Here is a 22,996-nt window from a genome sequence, read left to right as displayed (position 1 = left end):
GTCCTGTCACATATGTGTGTGTGTGTGTATTTTTTTATTTCCTACTAAACTGTTAAGTTCCCTAATGGCAGGGTCTGTATACATATTCATATCCCCAACAGAGCTTAGTATGTAGTAGGCATCCAATAAACATTTGTTGAATTAACCTTTCAAGAAAACAGGTGAGGATGCTAAATAAAAAACTGTAGAACTAGAAAAATGTAACGTTATAAATTAATATGTCCCTTAAAGTTTGCTTAGTAAAATTTAGAAAAAAGACAAAATGTGAATTTAAAGATTATTCATAAAATTTTTAATAATTCATAGTTTAAACTCTAAGCTAAACAACTTGAAATCTAAATTTCTGTCACACCGCTTTTATTAACAGTGAAAGGCCATTTGATTTTTTAAAATAACACTAGCTCAATATGGAATTCATCTTGGTCTCCACTTTATGTCTTTTACACCATGAAAATGTTTCTTTAAAGCAGTATTGTCTGCCCATGTAGAATCCAGACAGGAATCATCATCATTTTCTTCCAATTTCTGGGTGGAAAAGAAGTGTTTTTACTTGAAGTATTTAAGGAAGATGCATAATAAAGTATGAATAAAGGTGCTCTCCTTAAGGCTATACACTGACAACCTCACATTCAAGTCCCAAGGCTCCTGGGAGATGTAAAAGGGGAATTCGTATGCAAAAAGAAGACAATTTTGAGCTCCTAGATCTTCCCCCTTTATCCAAAACTCTGAAACTCTGACCCACCTTCTCCCCAGGCATACTGCTTCCCCTCTACCGCAGATGATCTTGGGAAAAGAATCTGGCCTCCTAGCCTCACTAGACCTCTGATAAAAAGCAGCCTATTTTGTGTTACCTTGAGTTCCTCCTGCCTTTTGTAATAATACAACATCATCTGTTTTTGTTCTTCATTGCTTATAACAGGCTCCCGGGCTGGAGCTCCTTGACCTTTCTGTTGAAATGTAGAAAAGGGTAAAATGCATATTAAAGTAAAATTTGCTTGTATTTCAATGAGTCTGTGATCTCATCGATGAAAACTCCCTTTAACCACACAGGGCACAAACCGTCAAACTGCTTGTCTTGCGTGATTGATATTCATATTCTTCCATAAATCCTCCCCAGAGGAGCTCCCCAAGGTGCTGAAAGCCTTCCTCCTTCTAGATCTTTTCATATTCCCTGGGTACAACATAACAGTACTTGAAGAATCCATCTGTTGTTCCTAGTGCCTGTCAGTCCATCTCCTTTTCCTCTATTTTGTCAATGACCTGGATTCTTGCTTGTGACTAATCATATATTTCCTGAATGATTTTTTTACCCTATTTGTTAATATCCTTTATAAAACTTTAAGATGGCAGTGTGGTATATAGTAAAGTATCTTTAAAGAGCCTTTACTGAAGACCAAACCTTGTCAGTAGGTCAGCAGGGTATGAACACTTGGATTTAGAATGAGAAGAAACTAATTTGAGTCCTACACCTCTTCCACTTATTTGCTATGTCACTTTATTATTTACTTATTTATTTATTTTTGCTTTTAGGCAATTGGGGTTAAGTGACTTGCCCAGGGTCACACAGCTAGTAAGTGTCAAGTGTTTGGTCTGAGTCCAGATTTGAACTCAGGTCCTCCTGACTTCAGGGCCAGTGCTCTATCCACTGCGCCACCTAGCTGCCCTGCTATGTCACTTTAAACAAGCAAGTTCTTCACTTCTGTGGGCCTCAGTATCTCCCCTTGTAAGATGAGGGGACTAGATAAGTGGATATCCAAGGTCCCTTCTGAGGCCTAAGATTCTTGGGTTCTTTAGGAAATCACTCATTCTAGCACTAGGAGTTTACCTGAAATAGGACAATTAAGATGAAGTCATTGCAGGAACCAGCCCTGCAGGTACTGGGGGGTCTGGAGTTATGGCAACCTCAGTCTTTAGGGAAGGTTTAAAATTCACAGGATGAAAGATTTAAAGATGACAAGGACTTCAGAGGACATTATGTTCCCGCCTCCAAACATAGCTCTCTCCATGACATTGAGCTGCCTCTTTCCCTCTCAGGGCAAGGTCAACAACTGTCCCCAGGCCATTAGTCATTACTTCTTCTAGACTTAGAGCTATATGGTCTCTCTGAATGCCATCATACTAGGAACATAACAATCTATTTCAGGAGCCTGGTGCACATTGAAAGCAGCCTCCTGCTGAACTGATGATTTTTAATCAGTTTAACAGTTTTGGAAAATGTCACCAAACATTCCCAATCCCTCATCACGTTTTTGTCACAGTGCCCATATTTTTCTATTTTAAATAACATTTTAATTTTCCTACAGCATTTTAAATAATTCACCTTTGTATGCAAAAAAAAAATTAAAAGTTAACTCTAAGCTACTTTTATGCTTTCCTTTTCCACCTTTGCAGGTGAACATAAAAGATATTTTTATGTAGACTTATTCACGTAAAGCCTTGGGCCTATAGAACTATAATGTTTGCACTGCTGATTTAAAAATCTCACATTTATTATAACTTTTTGCCAGTTAGAATGTAACCAACCAGTTAAAGTTAAAATGCAAAAAGAATGAAATATGAAAGCATAAGTACTTACTTGCTGAAGCTTGACAATGATTTTAGTTTTCTCATTTTTCCCTACATAGTCTGAAAGTTTCTGAGTTCTTTTTAACTCCTTTGCTGCCCACCACATTTGTGCCTCTGATTCATTAATGATCTGAAGCCCAGCCTGTAATGAATTAAAAGAATCTGTTTCAGGACAAGTTTGCCTCCAAAAAAGAGATGAAAAAAATGGACTCCCCTTCCTCCTTCCTCCCTCCCCATTTTTTGCAGAAGTGGGGAACCATGGTTAGGGAATACTGCATATACGCTCAGACTCAGCTGATGTGTGGGTGATTTTGCTAAACAGCTTTTTGTTTTTCCTTTTAAAATTCTCTGTTACAAGGAATGGCTCTCTGGGAAGAAAGGGATATAGCTGAAGGTAACTGAAAAGCAAAAAGATACTTACTTTTAAAAAAAGATTAAACTTTGGGCTGCCACACCATTCAAATGTACAGTGTCAAATTTTGAAACACAGCATAGCTTGGACAGCTTGGCTTATGGATCATCCAAACAAACACCAATCTAACGGAGGCACCTAAAATTCTGACTTTTCACCAGCATCTAAAACATTCATCTTATTATTTCAGCACTTTAAACTCATTGTTCAAACTCATGAACGTTAATTTCCTGCTTTGGAACCACATTTCATTTTAATCAACTTTCCTAGGGTAACAGGGAAGGCAGTGTATATAGAAGAGAGAGACCTAGATTTGGAGATCAGAGATGCAGGTTCAACTCTCAGTCCTGTCACTTATTAGCTGCATGACCCTGAGCAAGTCACTTTACCTCTCTGAGCCTCAGTTTTCTCACCTATAAAATGGGAATAATTATAGTCCCTATCCCACAGGTTTCTTGTTAGGAAAATGTTTAGTAAACCTCAAAGTCCCACGTAAATGGGAGTTATTATCTTTGTCTTGCAGACTTTTCAGAGAGACCATTAAAACCAGGCTGTTTGTGCACATTCAGGCACAAAGGGATCTGAGTTGATTCCAATCTTTCTATGTTTTTTAAGTTACCAGGCCTCCCATTTCACCAGATTGCAGTCCTCTCTTCCTCCCAGTTGACTGATATGGTAGCTCTGACCCTCCCCAGTAGCAGGGAAGCTGGTAGGAATCCCTGCCCCCACCCTAATGCCTGCTGAGTCTGAGTCTTTGAGGAGGCAATGCTGACTCTGGGATGTTGAATAAACCATATTTTACTATTAAGAGAGAGAGAAAGGTCCCCAAAGCTTACTCCCTATGGGAAGCTTACATGACACTGAGCTGCAGAGGAAGAACATCTCCAATTCCTTGGCCCTGGCATAATTTTTGACTCCATCATTCCCTTTACCTCCTGTAGTCAGTCATTTTGTCTGTAGCATCACCTCACATCCCTTTACCTTTCCCCTATAACTACTTTGCCAATTCCTCACCTAGGGTAACTCTACTACTTTCTCTGACCCTATTACCAGGCTGCCAAACACTGATGGAAGAAATCATGAAACCATTTTGTTTGTATTTATTGTCAGTTGATGCTATTTAACTCTAGCTGAGCCTTCACTGTTTTCATTCCCCACTTATCTACCTTTTCCCCTCACGCTGTTGAGTCTATTCTAGTTTTCAGGGAGTCTGCTACTTGGGTTAGTTTTGTCCGTTTCTCTTCTAAGATGTTTATTATTTCAATTCTTCCCTCCAGAGCTTTTATTTCATTTTTATCTCTTGGTTAATTTCTTCCATATAATCATGTAGTTCTTGATGAAAATCAATTTTCTTTGAGTCTCTGCTTGCAGGGGTTATGGGGTTACTTTTTTTTCTAGACTGGATTTTGGGGTATTTCTACAATAATTTTTAATACTGGCCAGGGTTTTTTTCTGGTTAACCTATCTCTCTAGCTTTATTTCCTGAATTGGGGTTTTGTTCCTGGGCCAGGCTCTATTGCCTGGGTAGAGTGGCTGCTCCTGCTTCGTCTTGCCCTGGATTTCTACACCGATGTCATCTTCCAGGGCTAGCCACTTCCCCTCCCCTGCCCCACTTGGATGTTAGAGGTTCTAAGCACTGGATTTTCAGGGCCCTCTATGGCATCTTAGGATAGAGTGTTAGGGAAACTCAGAGCCCTGGGCACCTGTTCTGTTCTGCCCTGAGAGCTGTCACATCCAGACTGGTTGTTGCTGTTCCTGGTAGTTTCCAAGGTGTGCAGCATCACATTTACTCATTTGGACCAGAATACTTGAAAACATCTAGACTGGTTTGATGAACACGATGGGGAAATTCAGAAGCTGCTACATAAAAAAAAAAAACCCAAGAACTCCACAGGGTTTACCAGCAGGATAGTTCATGTGTTCCTAAGAAGGCAGTGTTTAATTCTATAAAAATAAAGTGCAAGCAAAGCTTAGAGAGATGTGGGATTCTTGGCTCAGTAAGAAGGCAGATGAAATTCAGTTTCACATAATAGTAACAATCCAAAGTGCTTTTATGATGTCCTGAAGGCTATTTATGGGCCAAAGAGCTATGGTGCATCTTAACTACTCTGCTGTTGGAGCCACATTGATTAGTAACAAGGACGTGATCCTGGGGAGATGGGCTGAACACTTCCATAGTGTTCTCAACAGACCATCATCAATCAATGCTGAAGCCACTGACCTCAGGCTGAAACCAATACTTCTCTAGCCAAACTTCCAACTGAAGAAGAGGTTTTGAATGCCATTAGACTCCTCTCATATGGCAAAGCACCTGGTGCTGATTCTATTCCAGCTGAAATTTACAAGGTGGGGGGGGCCCACTGCTCATATAAAAGATGACAGAAATTTTCTGGGTTATATGGAAAGAGGAAGTTTCCCTAGGATGCCTCCATTGTCCATCTCTATGAAGGAAAAGGAAATAGGTTGCCCTGTGACAATCACAGGGCATCTCTCTCTCTCTGTCATTGCCAGGGGCTTCTTAATAGGCTGATCCTTCCCCAGGAAGATAGTCATCTACCTGAGAGCCAGAGTGGCTTCAGAATACGCCAAAGAACAGATGATACAGTGTTTGCTGCCTGACAACTTCAGGAGAAATGCCAGGAACAGAACAGAGATTTGTATACAACATCCACTGACTTGACCAAGGCCTTTGATACTGTTGGTTATGAGGGTTTGTGGAAAATCATGGCAAAATTTGGTTGCCCATAGAAGTTTATCATGAGATTCACGATGGCATGCATGCACAGGTTCTGGATAATGGATGATGCTCTTGCACTTTCCCAGTCACCTATGGAGTGAAGCAGGGCTATGTGCTTGCTCCCATGATTTTTAGCATGATGCTGTCAGCTATGTTGTTGGATGCCTTCAAGGAGGATGAAAATGGCATCAAGGTCAGCTACTGCACTGATGGACAGTAAATTATTTAACTTAAAAAGGCTACAAAGCCAAGATTAAAGTGGAGGGAGAGTTGGTGAGGGGCTTTTTGTTTGCAGATGATTGTGCACTCAATAAAGCCTCTGAAGCTGAGATGCAACCGAATATGAACTGATTTTTTGCTGCTTGTGCTAATTTTGGCCTTATAATTAACACCAATAAAATACAGGTTCTCCACCTGCCAGCAGCATACCATCCATACATGGAACCACCAGTTACAGCAAATGGAGATATTTTGAATACTGTGGATAAGTTCACTTACCTTGGCAGCATACTTTCCAGGGATGTACACACAGATGATGAGGTTGATGTGTTTACGAGGCTCAAAAGGAAAAGTGTGGGAGAGAAGAGGCATCAGGATGCCTCATCAACTGGTAGTCTAAATTGTGCAGATCTCACTGTTGTATGCCTATGAAACTTGTACAGTCTACCAGTGCCATACCAGGAAATTGAACCGCTTCCATCTGAATTGTCTTAGGAAGATTCTGAAGATCACCTGGCAAGATGAGGTACTAGACACTAAGGTCCTTTCTTAAGCTGAACTGCCAAACACTCAAACTCAATTGTAGAGAATGCAATTCTGATGGGCTGGCCATATTGTTTGAACGCCAAAGGTATGTTTGCCTAAAAGACTCTTTTACAGGGAACTCACATAAGGCAAGTACTCACACAGAAGTCAAGAGAAGTGGCATAAGGACACTCTCAAGGTTTCTCTAAAGAACTTTGGTATGGTGTGCCACATCAAAGAAGGTGCTGTGCTCTATGAGCAAAACAGAATTTCAGTAGCTCAAAAGAAATGCGAAATGTACAAATTTAGAACCATGTCCACTCCAAATATTCATACTGGTTGAGCCCAAGCTGTGGTAGAGCCTTCCAAACTTGTATTGGTCTCATCAGTCACAGTTGGACACATTGTACCTTGACCCAAACACAGTGATATCATTTTGGTCTTCTTCAAGAACGGAAAACAACCAACCAGTTTTCAAGGTCTCCAGTGTGGGTTTCTGACAATCCTGGAGACTTCTGATCACTTTGGTGCTTCTTCTGGACACAAAACCTAGAAGGTTACATGTGTGTCTGGCTTGTGCTGGCACTAGATTTATTGACAGGCCCCTTTTTCTATTTCCTACTCATTTGAGGATGGCTTTTTGTACAGCTCCAGGTGGAAGAAGTCACTTACTGTGGTTTCTACTGAGTTTCTTAATCATCATTCAGTCTGGTGAGAATATCAGGATTTCACTGCAGTAGATATATGGGAGTTGGGCATTGTGCCTCTGTTCAGAAAGGCGTCTTGGCCCAAAGTCCACCCCTTTAATTCTCAGTAGATGAGTTAGTTTCCAACTTTACTGAGAATACTGCAGTCATAAACTTCAGTTTCCTTCACTCATCTCATCTCCCCTTTGTTTCTTCCTACTTCAGAGAAAGAAAAGTTCCTTCCCTCTATTTGTGCCTTTGGTCCCAGATCATTTCTATATTCCATTAACGCTGTTCACAGCCAAACTGCTAGAAAAAGTAGCCAGTTTTTACTGTCTTCATTTTACCCTGAAGCCCTTGATCCTAAATAATATGGTTTAATATGGTTTATGCTCCTACTACTATACTACAACTTTTTTTCAATAAAACACTAAATGGTAAGTTTCGATGGCTTTTTCTCAATTTCTTCGACCCATCAGTAGCTGATGATGAAGGCTACATTTTCCTTGTTAAAACTCTTCCCTCTCTGGTTTTATTCTGTTTCTCTATTTACCTTTAATTTCTGCTTCTTCACAAGGGTGTTTCCATTTTCCATTCTCTATGTATAGTTATTTTTTTCAAGATCCTATTTTATGATCTCTTCTCTTCTTCTTGAATTTTTAATTTTGGTTAATTTCACCAACCCAGTTAGTCAGGCTTCAAACCTTGGAACTCTTCTGATGACTCCTTTTCCTCTCCCATACACCTAAGTCAGTCACAAAGTCCTGTAGATTCTAGTCTGAATTATCTTTTGCTAGGTCTCCTCTTTCTATTCCCAAGGGTAGCACACTCAGACACTCATAATCTCTTGCCTAGCTTATTCCCAGTCTCCTTGACTCTCTTCTTGTCCCTCTTCAATCCGTTCTATAAATTGCTGCTAGAGATCAATGTAATGAATACACAATTCTCATCAAATCATTCACTCTCCTGCTGAAAAACTTTTAGTAGCTCTCTATTGTCCAAACCAACCATACTTACCTTATGCTACTCCCCTATGCTGCAGTTTAACTGGACAGGTGGATATTCCCTAAATATACACTATATTATCATTCTTTTGTATCCTTTCAGCTTGACTTACCCTCCTTTTACCCCAATTTCTGGCTACTGAAATCTGATCCATTCTTCAAGGTCTAGTTCAGATGCCACTTTGTGTGAAGACTTTCCCAATTCCCTTAACTGGAAGTAGTTTCTTCCAACCTCATTTCAAATCCTAGTATGCATTTTCTAACTCTTATGAACTTATCACATTTTAATTTGTATTACAGTTATTTGTATACATGTCATTTCTCTCACTAGATTGTAAGCTTCTTCATAGCAAAGAACAATACCTTTGTATCCCACAAAGTCTAGCACTGTAATTAATAGATGTTTACTAAATGTTTGTTTAATGAAAGAACAGAATGTGTTCTTGCTGTACTACGTTCCTTATGACCATAATATCAGTATTAAATTAGTATTAATGAAACAATTACTAATAAGTATTAAAGCTTAAAACTGCACTAAAGACGTTCTGGGACAACCTGTACTTCAGATGTCAAAGTGATAGACTTCTAAATCCCTTCCAAGTGTGGGATTATTAAAAAAAATGTATAAGGAATAACTCCTATATCTTGTGAATAACTCCATTTCCTTTTTCAGAGGAAAAAATCCGAATCAGACATGACAACTACATACCTGAGTTCCTGACAAATCTTCCTTATTCTCAAACTCCATTCTAACTGGATCATATGGTGGCAATCCCATTGGATAAACAATCATTACAGCTCCTCGAAGCTGGTCGAGTGCATCCTTCACCATCTCCATAGTAACACATACATTAGCTTGCACTTGTTTCTGAAATTGAGCAATCACTATTACTTAGGCATAATACAACTATAAACAAAACAACTCCTATATTTTTATTACATTTGGTACTCAATTAAAAGTAAAGACAAATGGCTAAAAAAAAATCACAGTTCCACTAGGAAGAAAAATGTCTTTTAACGTCTTTCCTCCAAATTCTCAAATTACCCATGTTTCTCAAATGAAAAACAAATCCACACAAATATTAAGATGAATATCTTTCCCTCAATAGAACAATCTAATTAAGACTAAGCACACACAAAACTAATCTATTGGATAACTTCTCATTAACACATACTCTGAGTAATTAAAAAATAAAATATGTATTAATCTTTACTTGTCTCACTTATGAATTACATATTTAACAAAAGTAACATTAGTACCTCTAAACTGTAGGAGTTGGAGGATATGGGATAAATAGTTACAAGTATGAAAACAGTATTCTAGGGAGTACCACAAACATGTCTTGGAATTTTTTTAATTTTAAAAAATTTTTTATTTTCAGTTTCAAATTCTCTCCCTCCCTGTATCCCTTCCCCAATCCAATGAGAAGGTAAGAAGTATGATTCCTATTATACATTTGAAGGCATACAGAACAGATTTCCACATTAGCCACGTCATGAAAAAAGGCAAGAAAAAGAAGAAAGTGAAAAAAATATATACTTCAATCTGCACTCAGAATTCATCAATTCTCATCATGTCTTACTACTTCTAGTGCTCATGAGCAAAAAGCAGACAAACCCAAAACTTTGGGAGCATTTCAAGCTGGAAGGATTTAGTACATGTGACATCACCTTAGATATTAATGCTTTAGCTTCTTCTACAGTCTTCTTCAAAACTTGCATCATTTTTTCATTTGGAGCTTAAAAAAAAAGAAGTGATGTTTTTATGAGAAGCTTTAAATATATTGCATACTTTAATTCTAACTAGTGGCAGTCTGACAGCAAGTGTAAGGACAGCTAGTGAGTTTTAGTAGTAGATTTAAGAAAGTTATGTTAAGGGCAGTAGCTAGACTACATAGCTGGGTAAAGACAGGATCTCTTCACAATTATAGTTTTTTGCAAAATGGCAAAGTTTGAGAAGCAATGATATGGAGGAAGATTTGTAGGCTAAAAAAATGGGAAGCACTGAAAATAGTCAGAATTCCTTATTTAAAAAGAAGTTTAAATTTTTTAGTTGAGAAACAAAGAGACACGAAAAAACCAAGTTGAACCCTCATATATTTCAGAAATCAACTGCATAATGAAAATATTTGTGAGATATAATTTTACCTCAAAAGCAAGCAGCCAATTTTAAACAGTCCCTGCTTAAAGACTGCGAAAAATGAGTTGTAATAACTGACTTTTCTTATGAATTAGTATTCTTTCAGAATTTAACTTCTTTGCTCTAAAGAGAACTACCTATCTCTGAACAGAGAGCAAGTTTATAGATGAAGAGGTGGACATTGAAATGACACAACAATAGCACCCTCCAGCAGAATGTAAGCTCCTTGCAGGCAGAGATCATTCTTCATTTCCACCTTTGGATCACCTCAGCTGACCACAATGTCTTGCATACAGCAGGCACTTAATAAATGTATGAAGAACTAAAATGCTTTTACCATTACCAGTTTTCAAAGGTCATTTTAGGTCATAGACTCCTGGACTGTATCTTCAATTTTCAGAGCCTTCATAAAATACAACATTTCTGAGAATGCCAAGTATACAAAAGATGCTCAACAAACATTTGAGTGGTTGAAATTTTTCTAAATTCAGTTTTTACATATAAGGGCCTAGTTTTCATAAATTGCAATCTGGTTGATATTTTACAATTTTATGCCTCCCTCTCTCATATATTAAGGAGATAAGTGCATACCAAATATGATTAAGGGTTAATGAGTCATCTCTATAAAGTACTGAGTCACAGAGAGATATGGTTCCTCACAATAAAGTGGGGCTAAATATGTTTGCATTCTTCTTCCTGTTTCTGTACACATCAAGAGGCCATTTAAACAAACTCACACTTCCGCAAACCTTAACAGAATTCAAACCTAAAAATTTCCCCACTAAACATTGTTCCACACTATATTTAAGATATAGCTGTCATGCTATAATAACAAGAACTCATGACCTATACTTATCTAGTCTTGTGTATTATTAGACTGGTGTCTTATGACAAGAACACATAAAATTAAATTTGTGCTTGTAAATTTGTGTTGAAATAGTGAGACTACTTTTCAGTTGAAAGATAATGAAATACTACATTTTCTAATTATCAATATTGCCCAAACTTACTCAGACACACAGAAGAAAAAAGTTATTTATGGCTTGATTACCATGACCATTTCTTCGTCCAATTTCATCCTTCTTGAACACTGAGCCCCCACTTGGTACACATTTTTCAGCCCATTCATCCTTTAATTTCAGGTCTTCAACTTGTTCATCTGTTAGTCCTTGCATATTAGGTGGCAGAAATATGCCATGTTCTGCTAGTTCTTCAATTTCTTGAAACACAGACAAAAGAGAAAATTAGAAAACATATTTCAGAGAGCTGTAGTACCATCACCATCACATATCTGAATAACACAGTAACTAAAAGGACTTTCAGATACAGTCTTATTTGTTACAGATACAATAACACTATGAAGTATCACTGCTCACATTATCCTGCATTTTACAAAAGAAAAAATCTAAGGTTTAATAAGAATAAGAGATGTGCCTAAGTTACAAAGCTAGGAAATGGCTGAACTAGGACTAGAATCAAGGCCCTTAAACTCCTAGTGAAGAGTTCTTTCCACTTACTAGCTTGTGAATGCCTTTTTCTTATCCCTTTTTTTTTTTAAGAATTCTAGAGTTGGAAGAGAATTTAAAGGTCATCTAATTCAACCACCCACCAGCAGATGCTTGGATCTCCTTTTTAATATCCAGCTCTTGCCTGACTACCTCATAGGAGGGAATTAAGCATAGCTCAGTAGGAATACAAATTTACTTTTGGATAGCTCTAATTATTATAGCTTTTTTTTTATACTGAATCTGTCTCTCTATGACTTCCATTCATTTGTTCTAGTTCAACAAATTCAACAAATATTTATTAAACACATACCACGTATAAAGGTACTGATAAAACAAGGATAGATATGATAATTGCTCTTCTCAAGGAACTGAAAAGCCAATAGGTAGAGAAAAGATGTATACACAAATAACAATTATACAGAAAGGAAAGTGTAAAGTAGATGAGAGAATGAGTAGATTATCTAATAGCACTTAAAGTGCTATTAGAAATGTAAGGAGAGACTATCACTAAGATAAGACAGACTGGCTCTCTAATTACCCCCTCAAAAACACTAATAGAAACTCTTAAGAGAAGGCAAGCTTCCAAAGAAAATCACCTCACAGGAAAGGAAAATGTACATTCAAAGATATCAACAAACTAAAAATACTCCAACAAAATAAACAAACAAACAAACAAGGATTTAAAAACCCATACAGAAACCAGAAAGTGGGAAAAAAATTAAACTTTGACCCCAGAAGTAAATAAATACTGCACAACATATCAATCTCGATAAGAAACATATCCAAGAAAGGAAAAACTGATATCAGCAAAGAACAAAATAAAATGACAATCAAAATATTTTATTGAGTTAGAGATATTTGTGGAAAATATAAACAAAAATGGATTCACTGAGTAGAACTGTTGTATTACAAGGCAAAATGGCAGAAGCACTAGGACAACAACAAACAATGGCAAAAAACAACATAACTGGTGTTTGAAAGCTCTGTCAAGCACAGATGATGGAAATAAAGGACAGAGCTCAGAGACAGAATCTGAGAAGTACCAGAATCCCCAAAAATGTTTAAGAGCACCTGATGCCCCCATTTTAGCAAACTGTGCAAGAAGGTCCCAGAACTGAGAGAGACTGCAGTACCACAAAACCTAAAGGGCACCAACAGGGATGAACCCTAAATTCAATTCATTCAGGTGTGATAGCATCAACCTCCAATTTATAAAACCAAAGAGCAGTAAGAAAAAAAAAGCACTAAGAAAAAAATCACATATTAACGGATGCCAAACTGATATGCAGAGGATTTTTCACCCAAGATGAAGGAAGGAAAAAAAGCAAAGGCACACAGACAGGAAAGGTGATGACCAGAACAAATGGGGATAGTTTGCTACAAAACAGAAGGTGTGAAGAAGAACAGTACAACTTAAAGCTAGAGATATTAATGAACAGAATCAAGGACACAGCTCTGCAGGCTGACACCTAAACTAGGGTTCTATGGGATATAATTAAGAATATTTTGGCAATGGAGGGGCATGGTCAGCATATCGTCTGAAAAATTTTACGAATGCAACATGAATAATAGACTGGAGAGGGAGGATAGACTGTAGGCAAGAAGATCAGTTTGGAAGTTATTATAATAGCTCAGTGAAGAAGAGATGAGGGCAGGAGCTAGAGTAAATGGTGTAAATGTAAAGGATGGAACAAATGTGAAAGCTGTTAGAGAAGTATAATCAGTTGAGGGGACTAGGAAATGTTCGTTCTGGAGTTGGGAAGATTCAAGATATAACTGCTGAATAAAGATCTAGGAACAACAATTAGAAGATGCAGAGAAGATTTTTGATTACATGTTGAAGTTAATAATTACACTTGTCCAAAAGTGAAATGGACTGCTTGATAAGGTAGTGAGTGGAGGTTGGGTGATTACTTAGAAAATACTTTACCATCTGCTTTGCTGCCACACTCTAAAGCCCACTGAGTTTTTTTCTGAGTTGTGGCTGAACTTCCTACACATGTTCTTCCTGTGAAAAGAGAGTTCCTTGGGAGAAGAGATTCTTACTTTTTTACTTATAACCCCAGCACTCAGCACAATGCTCTTGGCATTTACAAAGTGCCTACAATGTGTTTTTCATCCATTCATTTGCTGGGGAGGTCAGAGATTTCTATTCAGGTTAAAGGTTGGAATAAGTAATATTTGAGCTCCTTCCCAACTCTGAAATTCTGTGACAGTACTTAGCATCTGATTAGAAGTTGAGGGGGAAGATGAGGGGAGAGACAAGGCAGTGTCAATATCTCTGAGAATGGAAACATGGATGATGGTGGTAACACTGACAGAAAAAGGGAAATAAAGAAGAACAGGAGGATCTGGAGCCACAGAGATATACAGAGAAAAGCACGCCAGACATGGAGTCAGAGGGCTTGGATTTGAAGCCTAGCCCTGTCATTTTCCCTGCATAATTCTAGGCAAGTCACTATACTTTTGTAGGACCAGAGTATCCTCATTTGTAAAATGAGGGGGTTGGACTAGATGACATTTCAGATCCCTTTCAGTTCTACATCTATGATCTTATGCTCCCTTCTAGCCCTTAAGTTGGGACGTTTTCTGCCATCATCCAAGACATTAATGAACAGAATCAAGGACACAGCTCTGCAGGCTGACACCTAAACTAGGGTTCTATGGGATATAATTAACAAGACCAAAATCTGTGATATATGTAGACTGAGGAAGAAAAGATGAGGGTAACTCAGGTTGTAAAGCTGAATAACTGGAAGGATGGCGGTGTTCTCAACAGAAAGTGGGAAATCCTGGAAGAGTGAATTTGAGGAGGAAGACAAGTTCTGTTCTGGATATGCTGAGCTTGACATACAGATGGAGAAATCGAGGTAGCACATCCTGAACATCTCTCACACACATCCCCCTTTTCGTCACTCTCATGAAAATGAATGCTGTACAATTTCACTGATGAAGCTCATGCACAAAGAAGGTGCAGCACTTTGTTGCTGTTCAGTTGTTTCAGTTGTGTCCGACTCTTCATGACCCCATTTTGGGATTTTCTTAGCAAAGATACCGAGCGGTTTGCCATTTCCTTCTCCAGTTCGTTTTACTGATGAGGAAACTGAGGCAAACTGTGACTTGCCCAGGATCACACAGCTAGCAAGTATCTGGGGCCAAATTTGAATTCAGTTCTTCCTGACTCCAGGCTCAGTGCTCTCTCCACCATGCCCCAGGGGGAGCACAGTACAGTAGAAAAAGCAATAGCTCTGGCATCAGATGACTCCAGGTTCAATAGCCTCCTTTTGCCCTCAGTTTCCTCATTTGTAAAATGAAGGGTTTTGGATTTATTGGTGACTGAGGTCTCTTCCAGCTCTAGATGAATAACCCTATGACCACCCTAGATCAGGCCCTCCTCACTGTTTGCATGGACGACTGCAACAGCTTTTTGATTGGGCTCCCTACATCAAGTACCTCCCCCTCTGATCAATATATCCTCCAGCCATCAAAGTCATGAAGGAGCATTTATTAAGTATTTACTCTGGGCCAGGGATGCTGCTAAGGGCTGGGTATACAAATACAAGCAAGAAGAATGACAACCCCTGCCCATGAGGGGGCTTATGAGCAAAGTGTACACAGAGAAGGCAGCACCTAAAAGGAAGCTGAAAAGAATAGGTGAGGAGAGAAGGGGAGAGAGGAGAGTCAAGAGTGGAGCCTAGAGAGGAAGGAAAGAAGAAACATGGTTGGCCTCATTAAAATGGAGGTTCTGGGAGGAACTGACCAAAAAGAGGAAGGGCTGCAGGACCAAATGATCTTTCAGAGTGAGAAAGCGAATAGGTCATAGTGTCATGGGATTTATGATTTTCATATTAATTGACATGATATGGGCAATGATTATATTATCTAGATCTGCTGAAATTCCCTTATTTCCCAGGAGATCCTGGCCTGAGAGCTGGAACTACAGCCAACATACTGCAGCAGAAAGTGATCAATCACATCTCCTGACATTCTAACAATTCCTGTGCTTGTAACCACTAAGTGAACGGAACCAGGTGCTGCACTCCTGTTCCAGCCATGCTAACTGTGGTTCTGTACCCCACTGAAAATTACAAGGTTCAATGACTCCCAGAGGTAAGAGACCAGTCCAGTCTGGACAACATTTACAATTCTTTTGTCATAGTGTAAAAAGAAATCTAGAAACTCGGAAGTGGAACCCAGAGAGCAAAGGAGTATACAAGTGATATTTCTAAAGAACAGCTATGACAAAGCTGCAAAAGCTGCTCAAGCAGCTCCAGTGGCTCCCTATAACCTCCAGGATCAAATACAAACTTCCTGCTTGGCATTTAAAGCTGTTCACAACCTGGATCCAACCAACTTTTCCTGTCTTACTTTACATAACTCCCTTTCTGGTACACTGCTCTTGTCAAAGAGGTTTTCTTATTGTAGTCTTCACACATAATACTCCCCCTCCTGCTTCTGTGACTTTAAACTGGCTCTGCCCCATGCCTAGGATGAGCTCCCCCTTCTTCCCTCTGCCTATTAAAATCCCTACTTTCCTTTAAAGCTAAGCTCAAGCACCACCTTCTGCAGGAGGCTTTTGTTGACCCTTAGCATCTCCCAAATTACCCTGTATTTCTTTTATACATAGTATAGGGACATGTAGTGACAACCAAGCTCCTTGAAAGAATGGACTGTAGGGGGAAGAGGATAAGGGAGGGATCTTCAGAGGGGAAGGTGAGGGAATAGGTTAAGGGACAATATAGAAGGGTGTTTAGATTAATGCAAGTGCAGGATAAGGGAGGATCCTTGGACTGGGGGTAGGTTAAGTAATAGGAGGGCAAGGTAGCAGGTAGAAGTAAAGTAGAGGAGTCAGGAGGGGTAGGAAATAAAAGCTACACACAAACATAAAATAAAGATTAGGAGTAGAATTTGTTAGAGAAAAAGTAGCAGGGTTGGTAATCATGATCTCAGACAAAGTTAAAGGTAAAACATATTTAATCAAAAAAGAAAAGTAGGGAAACCACATCATGTGTCAGTCATATTCATAAATGTTGTTTTGGACTATTTAAAATAACTCGACAGTATAAGGTTGGAATATTGCTGTGGTGTAGGAAATGACAACTTGTTGGACTTGGAAAAATATGATTTGGACTTATGAAGGAAGAGGTTAACCACCCTCAGAAAAACAGAGGGCAAATAAGTATAGTACGTTCTTACACAGATGCATATGAATGTATATGTCTATATATGAGTAGAATTATAGATATTTAAGTATATGTATGCATAAGTGTATGTACAAAAGGGTATGTGATGTGTATATGTGTGTGTGTGTGTGTGTGTGTATCATGTCTATGTACACATATACACACACACACACATATATCCGAGTTTAATTGTAGCCTTCTGGGGAGGCGGGAGGGGGAAGAGAAAGAACAAAGCAAAAAGCGTAAAGCAGAGAACAAAAGAAAACTTACAAGGAAGCAAAGAAAAGATGGACTGCTCTCAACACAATGCACAGTATTTATTATACAGGCTTTATTTAAATGGAAATTTATTGCTGTATATTTTGGATCTTCTCTTACGTTCTGCTGTGCACATGGCAATGCTTTTTTCCCCCTTTTCTTACTGTACATTTAAGTTTTAGTATTTAAGTCTAAAATAAATTTTTAAAAGGCAAAAAGAGCAATAAAAATTAACTTTTTTTTAAAAGAAAGAATGGACTGTTAAATTTTTGTTTTTATATCCCTAGCTTCTAGCACAGTGCCTGGTATATAATAATTGCTTACTAAATGTTTAACTAAACTGAATAGAATTAACACTCTTTGGGTATGATTAACCATCCACACCATATTTCTCTAGCTGATGTCATGACAGACTTTAGTCAAATATCTTGCTCAATCATTTGGTCTCTCTACCCTCAGTTCTCTTCCCATGTCAATTCATTCTCCATTCAACTGGCAAAGTGATTTTCCTAAAGCATAGGAATGAACATATCATCTGCCTATCAATAAATGCTGGTGGCTACCCAATTAAATCTAGGACCAAGTATCAAGTCCATTGATTGACATTTAAAACTCTTCACAACATGGCCCCGAATTACTTTTTCCATCTTCTTACATTTTATTCCCTTCCATGCATGCTATGATCCAGCCATAGTGCTTGCATCTCTGGACCCATACCTTTACACAGTTGGGGGTGGTGGTGGTGGTACTGGCAGCCTGGAATACTCTCCCTCCTTACTTCAACCTCTTAGAATTGACATCTTCCTTCATGACTCAACTCAAGTACCACCTTTTGCCAGAGGCCTTTCCTGTTCCTTTCTGCTGCTAGTGTTTTCCTCACCATAGTTACCTTCCATCTGCCTTCTACATATCTTGCATGTATGTGGCTCTAGCAGGTTTGGAACTGCTAGTGAGGAAGGAGTCAGGGAATCTCAGGATCTGGGTTGGAAGACATCCCTCTTAGCTTTAGCTTACTTGCAAATTTTGAGAGGCATGTCCTCTCTCTTTATCCACATTAGCATTAAAGATGTTTAATAGCAAAAAGCCAAGCATAAATCCCAGGGAGCAGGCACTCCACTGGAGACATGTTTCAAGGATGATGTTGAATTCTTCTGGCCTGGCCATTCAACCATTTCCAAATCCATCTGTCATCTAGCCTACATCTCTCTATCTTGTCCACAAGAATCGGATGAGAGAATCCACATGTACAAAAATATTTATAGTAGCTCTTTTTGTGGTGGTAAAGAATTGGAAATTGAGGGAATGCCCATCAATTGGGGAATGGCTGAACAAGTTGCAGTATATGTTGGCCTTATTTCTCTTGTCCTTTCGTACTGGGAGGAATGAATATACTGATAGAAACCGACCTGGATTTCTCCGTCTGAACTCAGATCACGTAGGACTTTAGTCGTTGAACAAATGAACCATTAATAGCGGCTGCTATTGGAATACTATTGTGCTATAAGAAATGACAAGCAGGATGGGTTCAGAAAAACCTGGAAAGGCTGAATGAAATGAGCAGAACCATGAGAACATTGTATACAGTAACAGCCAGGTTGTGTGATGACTAACATTGATAGACTGAACCCTTCTCAGCAATAAAAGGATCTAAAGACATCTCCCAAAGGTCTCATGATAGAAAATGCTATCCACATCCAAAGAAAGAACTACGGAGTTCGAATGCAGATCGAAACATACTATTTGCAATTTTTTTCTTCTGTTTTGCTGTTTCCTCCTGGTGGTTCCTCCTATTGGTTCTAATTCTTCTTTGCAACATCACTAATGTGAAAATATGTTCAATAGGAATGTGTATGGGCAGTAAGGGAGCTTTGAGGGTGGGCTCCCCCAATCTGGGGAAACTAGGAAAGTGTAGGAAAACACTACCCCCTCTACTGGAACTATCAGTTGCTAAGGGTAACCGACCCTAACAAGTCAGATTGTGCCCTGTGCTGGGAAGGAAGGTGGGGAGGAAGGGGGAGAAAAATTTAAAACTCAAAAGCTTATGGAAATGATTGTTGATAAATCAAAATAAATTAATGAAAAAAAATTGGATGAGAGACTCTGTAAAGTGCTTTGATGAAAACTAGGTAAATTTTATCTAGGACCCTGCCCTCTCCTACCAGTTCAAAAGTAAGTGACTTGCCCAGGGTCACACAGGTAAGTGTCTGGGACAGGATTTGAATTTGGGTCTTCCTGACTGAGCCACCTAGTGACCATTAAATGTGGCCTAACTCTTCCTCTAGCACAACATTCCCTCTCTGACCTTAACAAAGGTTGTTTCCTAAGCCTGGAACATTTGCCCTCCTCATCTCTATTTCTTGGAATCCCTGGTTCCCTTCAAGGCTTAGTTCAACTGCTACCTCCTACTTAAGACTCTCCTGACCTCCCACCTCCAGTTGTAAGTACTCTTTCATACTCACAAAAGTATTTTTATATATACTGGTATACATATTTTCCTCCCAAAAGGCCATAAAATCTTTCTCTTTTTTCCCCCTTTGTCTCCTTAGAACCTGGCCCAGGCCACAGTAAGTACAAAAGTCTGAACAGAACTGTATCTTCAACAAAGCAGGAGTTTTGTGTGTGAAAGTTGGATAATCAGACTTATGTACCATTTCAGTGTGGAAACTCTCTCCTATAATGCAGATTTGCAACTCATTTGTAGGGAGTTTCCTAGCATACTGAAACTCTCACCCACATTCACAATGCTGCTATGTGTCACGATGTAGGACTCGAACCAGGCTCCAAGGCTAGACTTCTCTAATTCTTTTTTTTTAATATATCTCTATAGATCTCTATGGAGACAGAATTTAATCTCTCTATATAAATCCAGATCTATGCATAGATATATCTGTACGTATGTATGTCTATATTTTGGCTGGCACTTGTTATTTTATTGTAGGGAAGTGGAGCAAGTCCAGGACTCCCCTAAGTCCAACTGTTCTGCAACTTAATAGTTTAAGAGAAGTGACTTGCACAAGGTCACATGGCTGGTATGTGTCAGAGGCTACACTTGAACTTAGGACTTGCTGATTCTGGGGCTGGGTCTCCAACCTTTTACTGGAGAGAAAAAACAAACAAACAAACCCGGCAACAACAGAACAGGTGAAGCCTATTTCTGCGTAGGCCAGTCTTTCTTGCAGCGGGTACCTGAACAGATGCGCTCCACCTTGAGCCTCCCATTGTAGATCCTGGTGACCTGCAGGGTGAGCTCCTCTATCGGGGTGCTTCCGGACGCCTGCAGCAGAAACTGGCTCTCGTCGCCCCGCTTCACGTGGAGACAAACCATCACTGCCCGAGGGAGCTCCGAGTACGGCCGGAAGGACAGGGCGCACGCGCAGCTCGGCGCTTTCGGAAACAACAACGCCCGAAGAGTTAATAACGCAAGGCCTGGCCTCCTGACTCGGGTCTAAGTGTGTCAAAGTCTCGGCAGCGGAGTGGGCGGTAAGGGAGCTTTGAGGGTGGGCTCCCCCAATCTGGGGAAACTAGAAAAGTGTAGGAAAACACCACCCCCTCTACCGGAACTATCGGTTGCTAAGGGTAACCAGCCCTAACAAGCGTCCCGGGACAGCGGGGGTGGGACGAAGGGAGGAGAGGCGGAGCCTCGCTGGGCCCACGGAGGGCCGCGTCCGCGGCAAGGAAGGGCTCCCCTCCACCCCCAGCCCTCGTCTTCCCAAGTGGAGCTGAGCCGCGGAAGCCCAGAACCGTTACCGCCGCTTCAACGTCTCCGAGACCAGCTGTCCAGATTCCTCCGCACCGCCACCCGGGAGACGCGACGTGCCTGCCCGTCACCTTCCAGCTCGCGGAAGTGACGTCACGCGACGGGCTGCCTCGCGCCTCGTCCCCGCCCTCACCCTCCTCGTCCCGCTGTGGCTCTCTGGCGCCGCCTTTTCGGCCTCGTTGGAGGCGAGCACGGGCAGTGATCGGCTGCTCCAAGGACCCGAGAAGGCTTAAGTTCGATATCTGCTGCAGAAAGACATCCAGATAGCCCCACACCCCGAAACTCGCTGCACAAACTGACTCTGCCCCCACCACGTCCCCACCATCTCTCAAAGGGAGATGAAAATGACACCCCACCTCACGGGGCTGAGGAGGACCAAAGAAAGTAACATATGCAATCTGCTCTATAAATGCTATTGTTACTAATTAAAAGGCACAGTCAGGTTTCCTGTTCTCTGGTTAAAAAAAAATATCCTACTCATAGCCTAAAATCCGTTTCCCATTTTATGTTTTAGTTGGATCAGTTGGAGGGGGGAATACCTAAATTTAACCACCAGGTAGTGGATAGCTGTGGATGGAAAAATCCTTCTCATAGAATCTGGTGGAATCCTGTTGTGGATTTTTGGATCTATCTCCATCAACACTGTGAGGCTATGAGAGAATGGATGTAGAGCACTTTGCAAACCTTAAAGCTCTCTATAAATGCCAGTTATTATTTTTAGCCTCCAGTCTATCCCAGTTAGAGAACCTGGATTCAAATACTAGCTCTGCTACTTGATATGTGACCCAGGACCTCTGTTTCATCATTTGTCAAAAGAGAGGGTTGGACTAGGTAGATGGCAGTGAAGACCCTTGCGATCTATGATCTATGATCCTAAGTTCTAGAACATTTAGTTGCCTCACCTTTTTGGCCAAAGAAGCAGAAAGTCTGGAAAGCCTCTAACTTTGGAAATCGAAATCCATGGAATGGACTTGAGATTTCAACTTCTGATTGTGAAATTTATGATCCAGTGTGAACCAAAACTCAGGATGGTCAATGCTGTCTTGGTCTGGTTGTTGGTGGCCAGCTCTGACTCCTTCCAGCCTCAGCCCACTGAAGTTGCAAGGTGGGTATGGGAAAAACAAGGTAGTCTTTGTCTTGCATCTATCTCTACTTGACTTTGAACTGGGCACCTCCCTGCCTAAGTTTGTATCTCTCTTCCTACAAAAGGAAGGTGCAGACAGTAAGAATAGAGCCTCATAAAAATATGCGAAAGCCAATGTCAAGGGGATCAAATGAGAGGAGCTAAAATAATATTTTGGAGGGTTTGACTCTTAAGAATACAATAGGTGGGACTAAGATACTAAATTTCTCTGTAGACAGATACTGAACAGGAAAGCTTCAGCTAAATTGTAGCCAATATGGCCCAGGGATATGAAAACTACCCCAGTTCAGTTCATTTTGTTGTGATAAAGAGAATTTCTGGCTTGTTTCTTTTCTAGAGTACTGTCCTGATTTACCAATCTAATGACTTTTTTTTCCCCTAATGACTTTCAATAAAGGATATGAGATTAGTGTCCATCACACATTATTTTTGATGAAGCCATGCCAGTTCTTTATGGTCACATTTTTATCATTATCCATCTTTTATTTTTTTTTAGGATTTGCCAGTAATTCAATCAATATATTGCCTATAGTTTAAAAATTCCACTATCTTTTGAAAATGGGGATAACATTTGATCTTCTCCACAAACTTTCGAAAATCAAAGGCCAAATAGTTATTTTAGTACCTTGGAATGTAATTATTGTCTCCTCTGTCAAAGTGAGGTGCCATTTCACATTGCAATGTGTTCTTTTCCACCCTTCAAAACTACTTCAGTTTATCTAAATAATCAAGCTTATGCCTAAAAAAAAAAGAACCAACAAGGGTCTAAGTGTGAAACTTAAGGTCTTTCTTACTGAATAAAGGGTATGGGGCTCTTTTGGTTATCCCAAAGTAATTTTCTCTTTATTTCTAAAGTCA

General features: G+C 39.8%; 1 protein-coding gene across 3 annotated transcripts; it reads right to left on the bottom strand.

Annotated features, from left to right (window-relative positions):
• Positions 1-269: 269 nt before the first annotated feature.
• On the bottom strand, positions 270-21,086 carry CFAP298 (cilia and flagella associated protein 298). 3 transcript variants are annotated; one of them, XM_020996027.2, is made up of 8 exons: positions 20,985-21,086; positions 20,424-20,621; positions 11,340-11,507; positions 9,820-9,887; positions 8,858-9,016; positions 2,576-2,707; positions 852-947; positions 270-525 (listed from the first exon to the last, which is right to left on the bottom strand). In XM_020996027.2, exons 2-8 carry the CDS (start codon positions 20,560-20,562, stop codon positions 415-417), a joined length of 873 nt encoding a protein of 290 aa, XP_020851686.1. In that variant the 5' UTR covers positions 20,563-20,621; positions 20,985-21,086; the 3' UTR covers positions 270-414. The 3 variants fall into 3 exon arrangements, with proteins under 3 accessions (XP_020851686.1, XP_078002693.1, XP_020851687.1); XM_078146567.1 differs by having other exon boundaries at positions 20,424-21,081; XM_020996028.2 differs by lacking the exons at positions 9,820-9,887; positions 20,424-20,621; positions 20,985-21,086 and having other exon boundaries at positions 11,340-11,501.
• Positions 21,087-22,996: the final 1,910 nt, after the last annotated feature.

This window comes from Phascolarctos cinereus, unplaced genomic scaffold (assembly GCF_003287225.1).
Source record: "Phascolarctos cinereus isolate Bilbo 61053 unplaced genomic scaffold, phaCin_HiC Scaffold_726;HRSCAF=1367, whole genome shotgun sequence".
Lineage (NCBI taxonomy): Eukaryota > Metazoa > Chordata > Mammalia > Diprotodontia > Phascolarctidae > Phascolarctos > Phascolarctos cinereus.
This window is presented reverse-complemented; position numbering and strand designations above follow the sequence as displayed.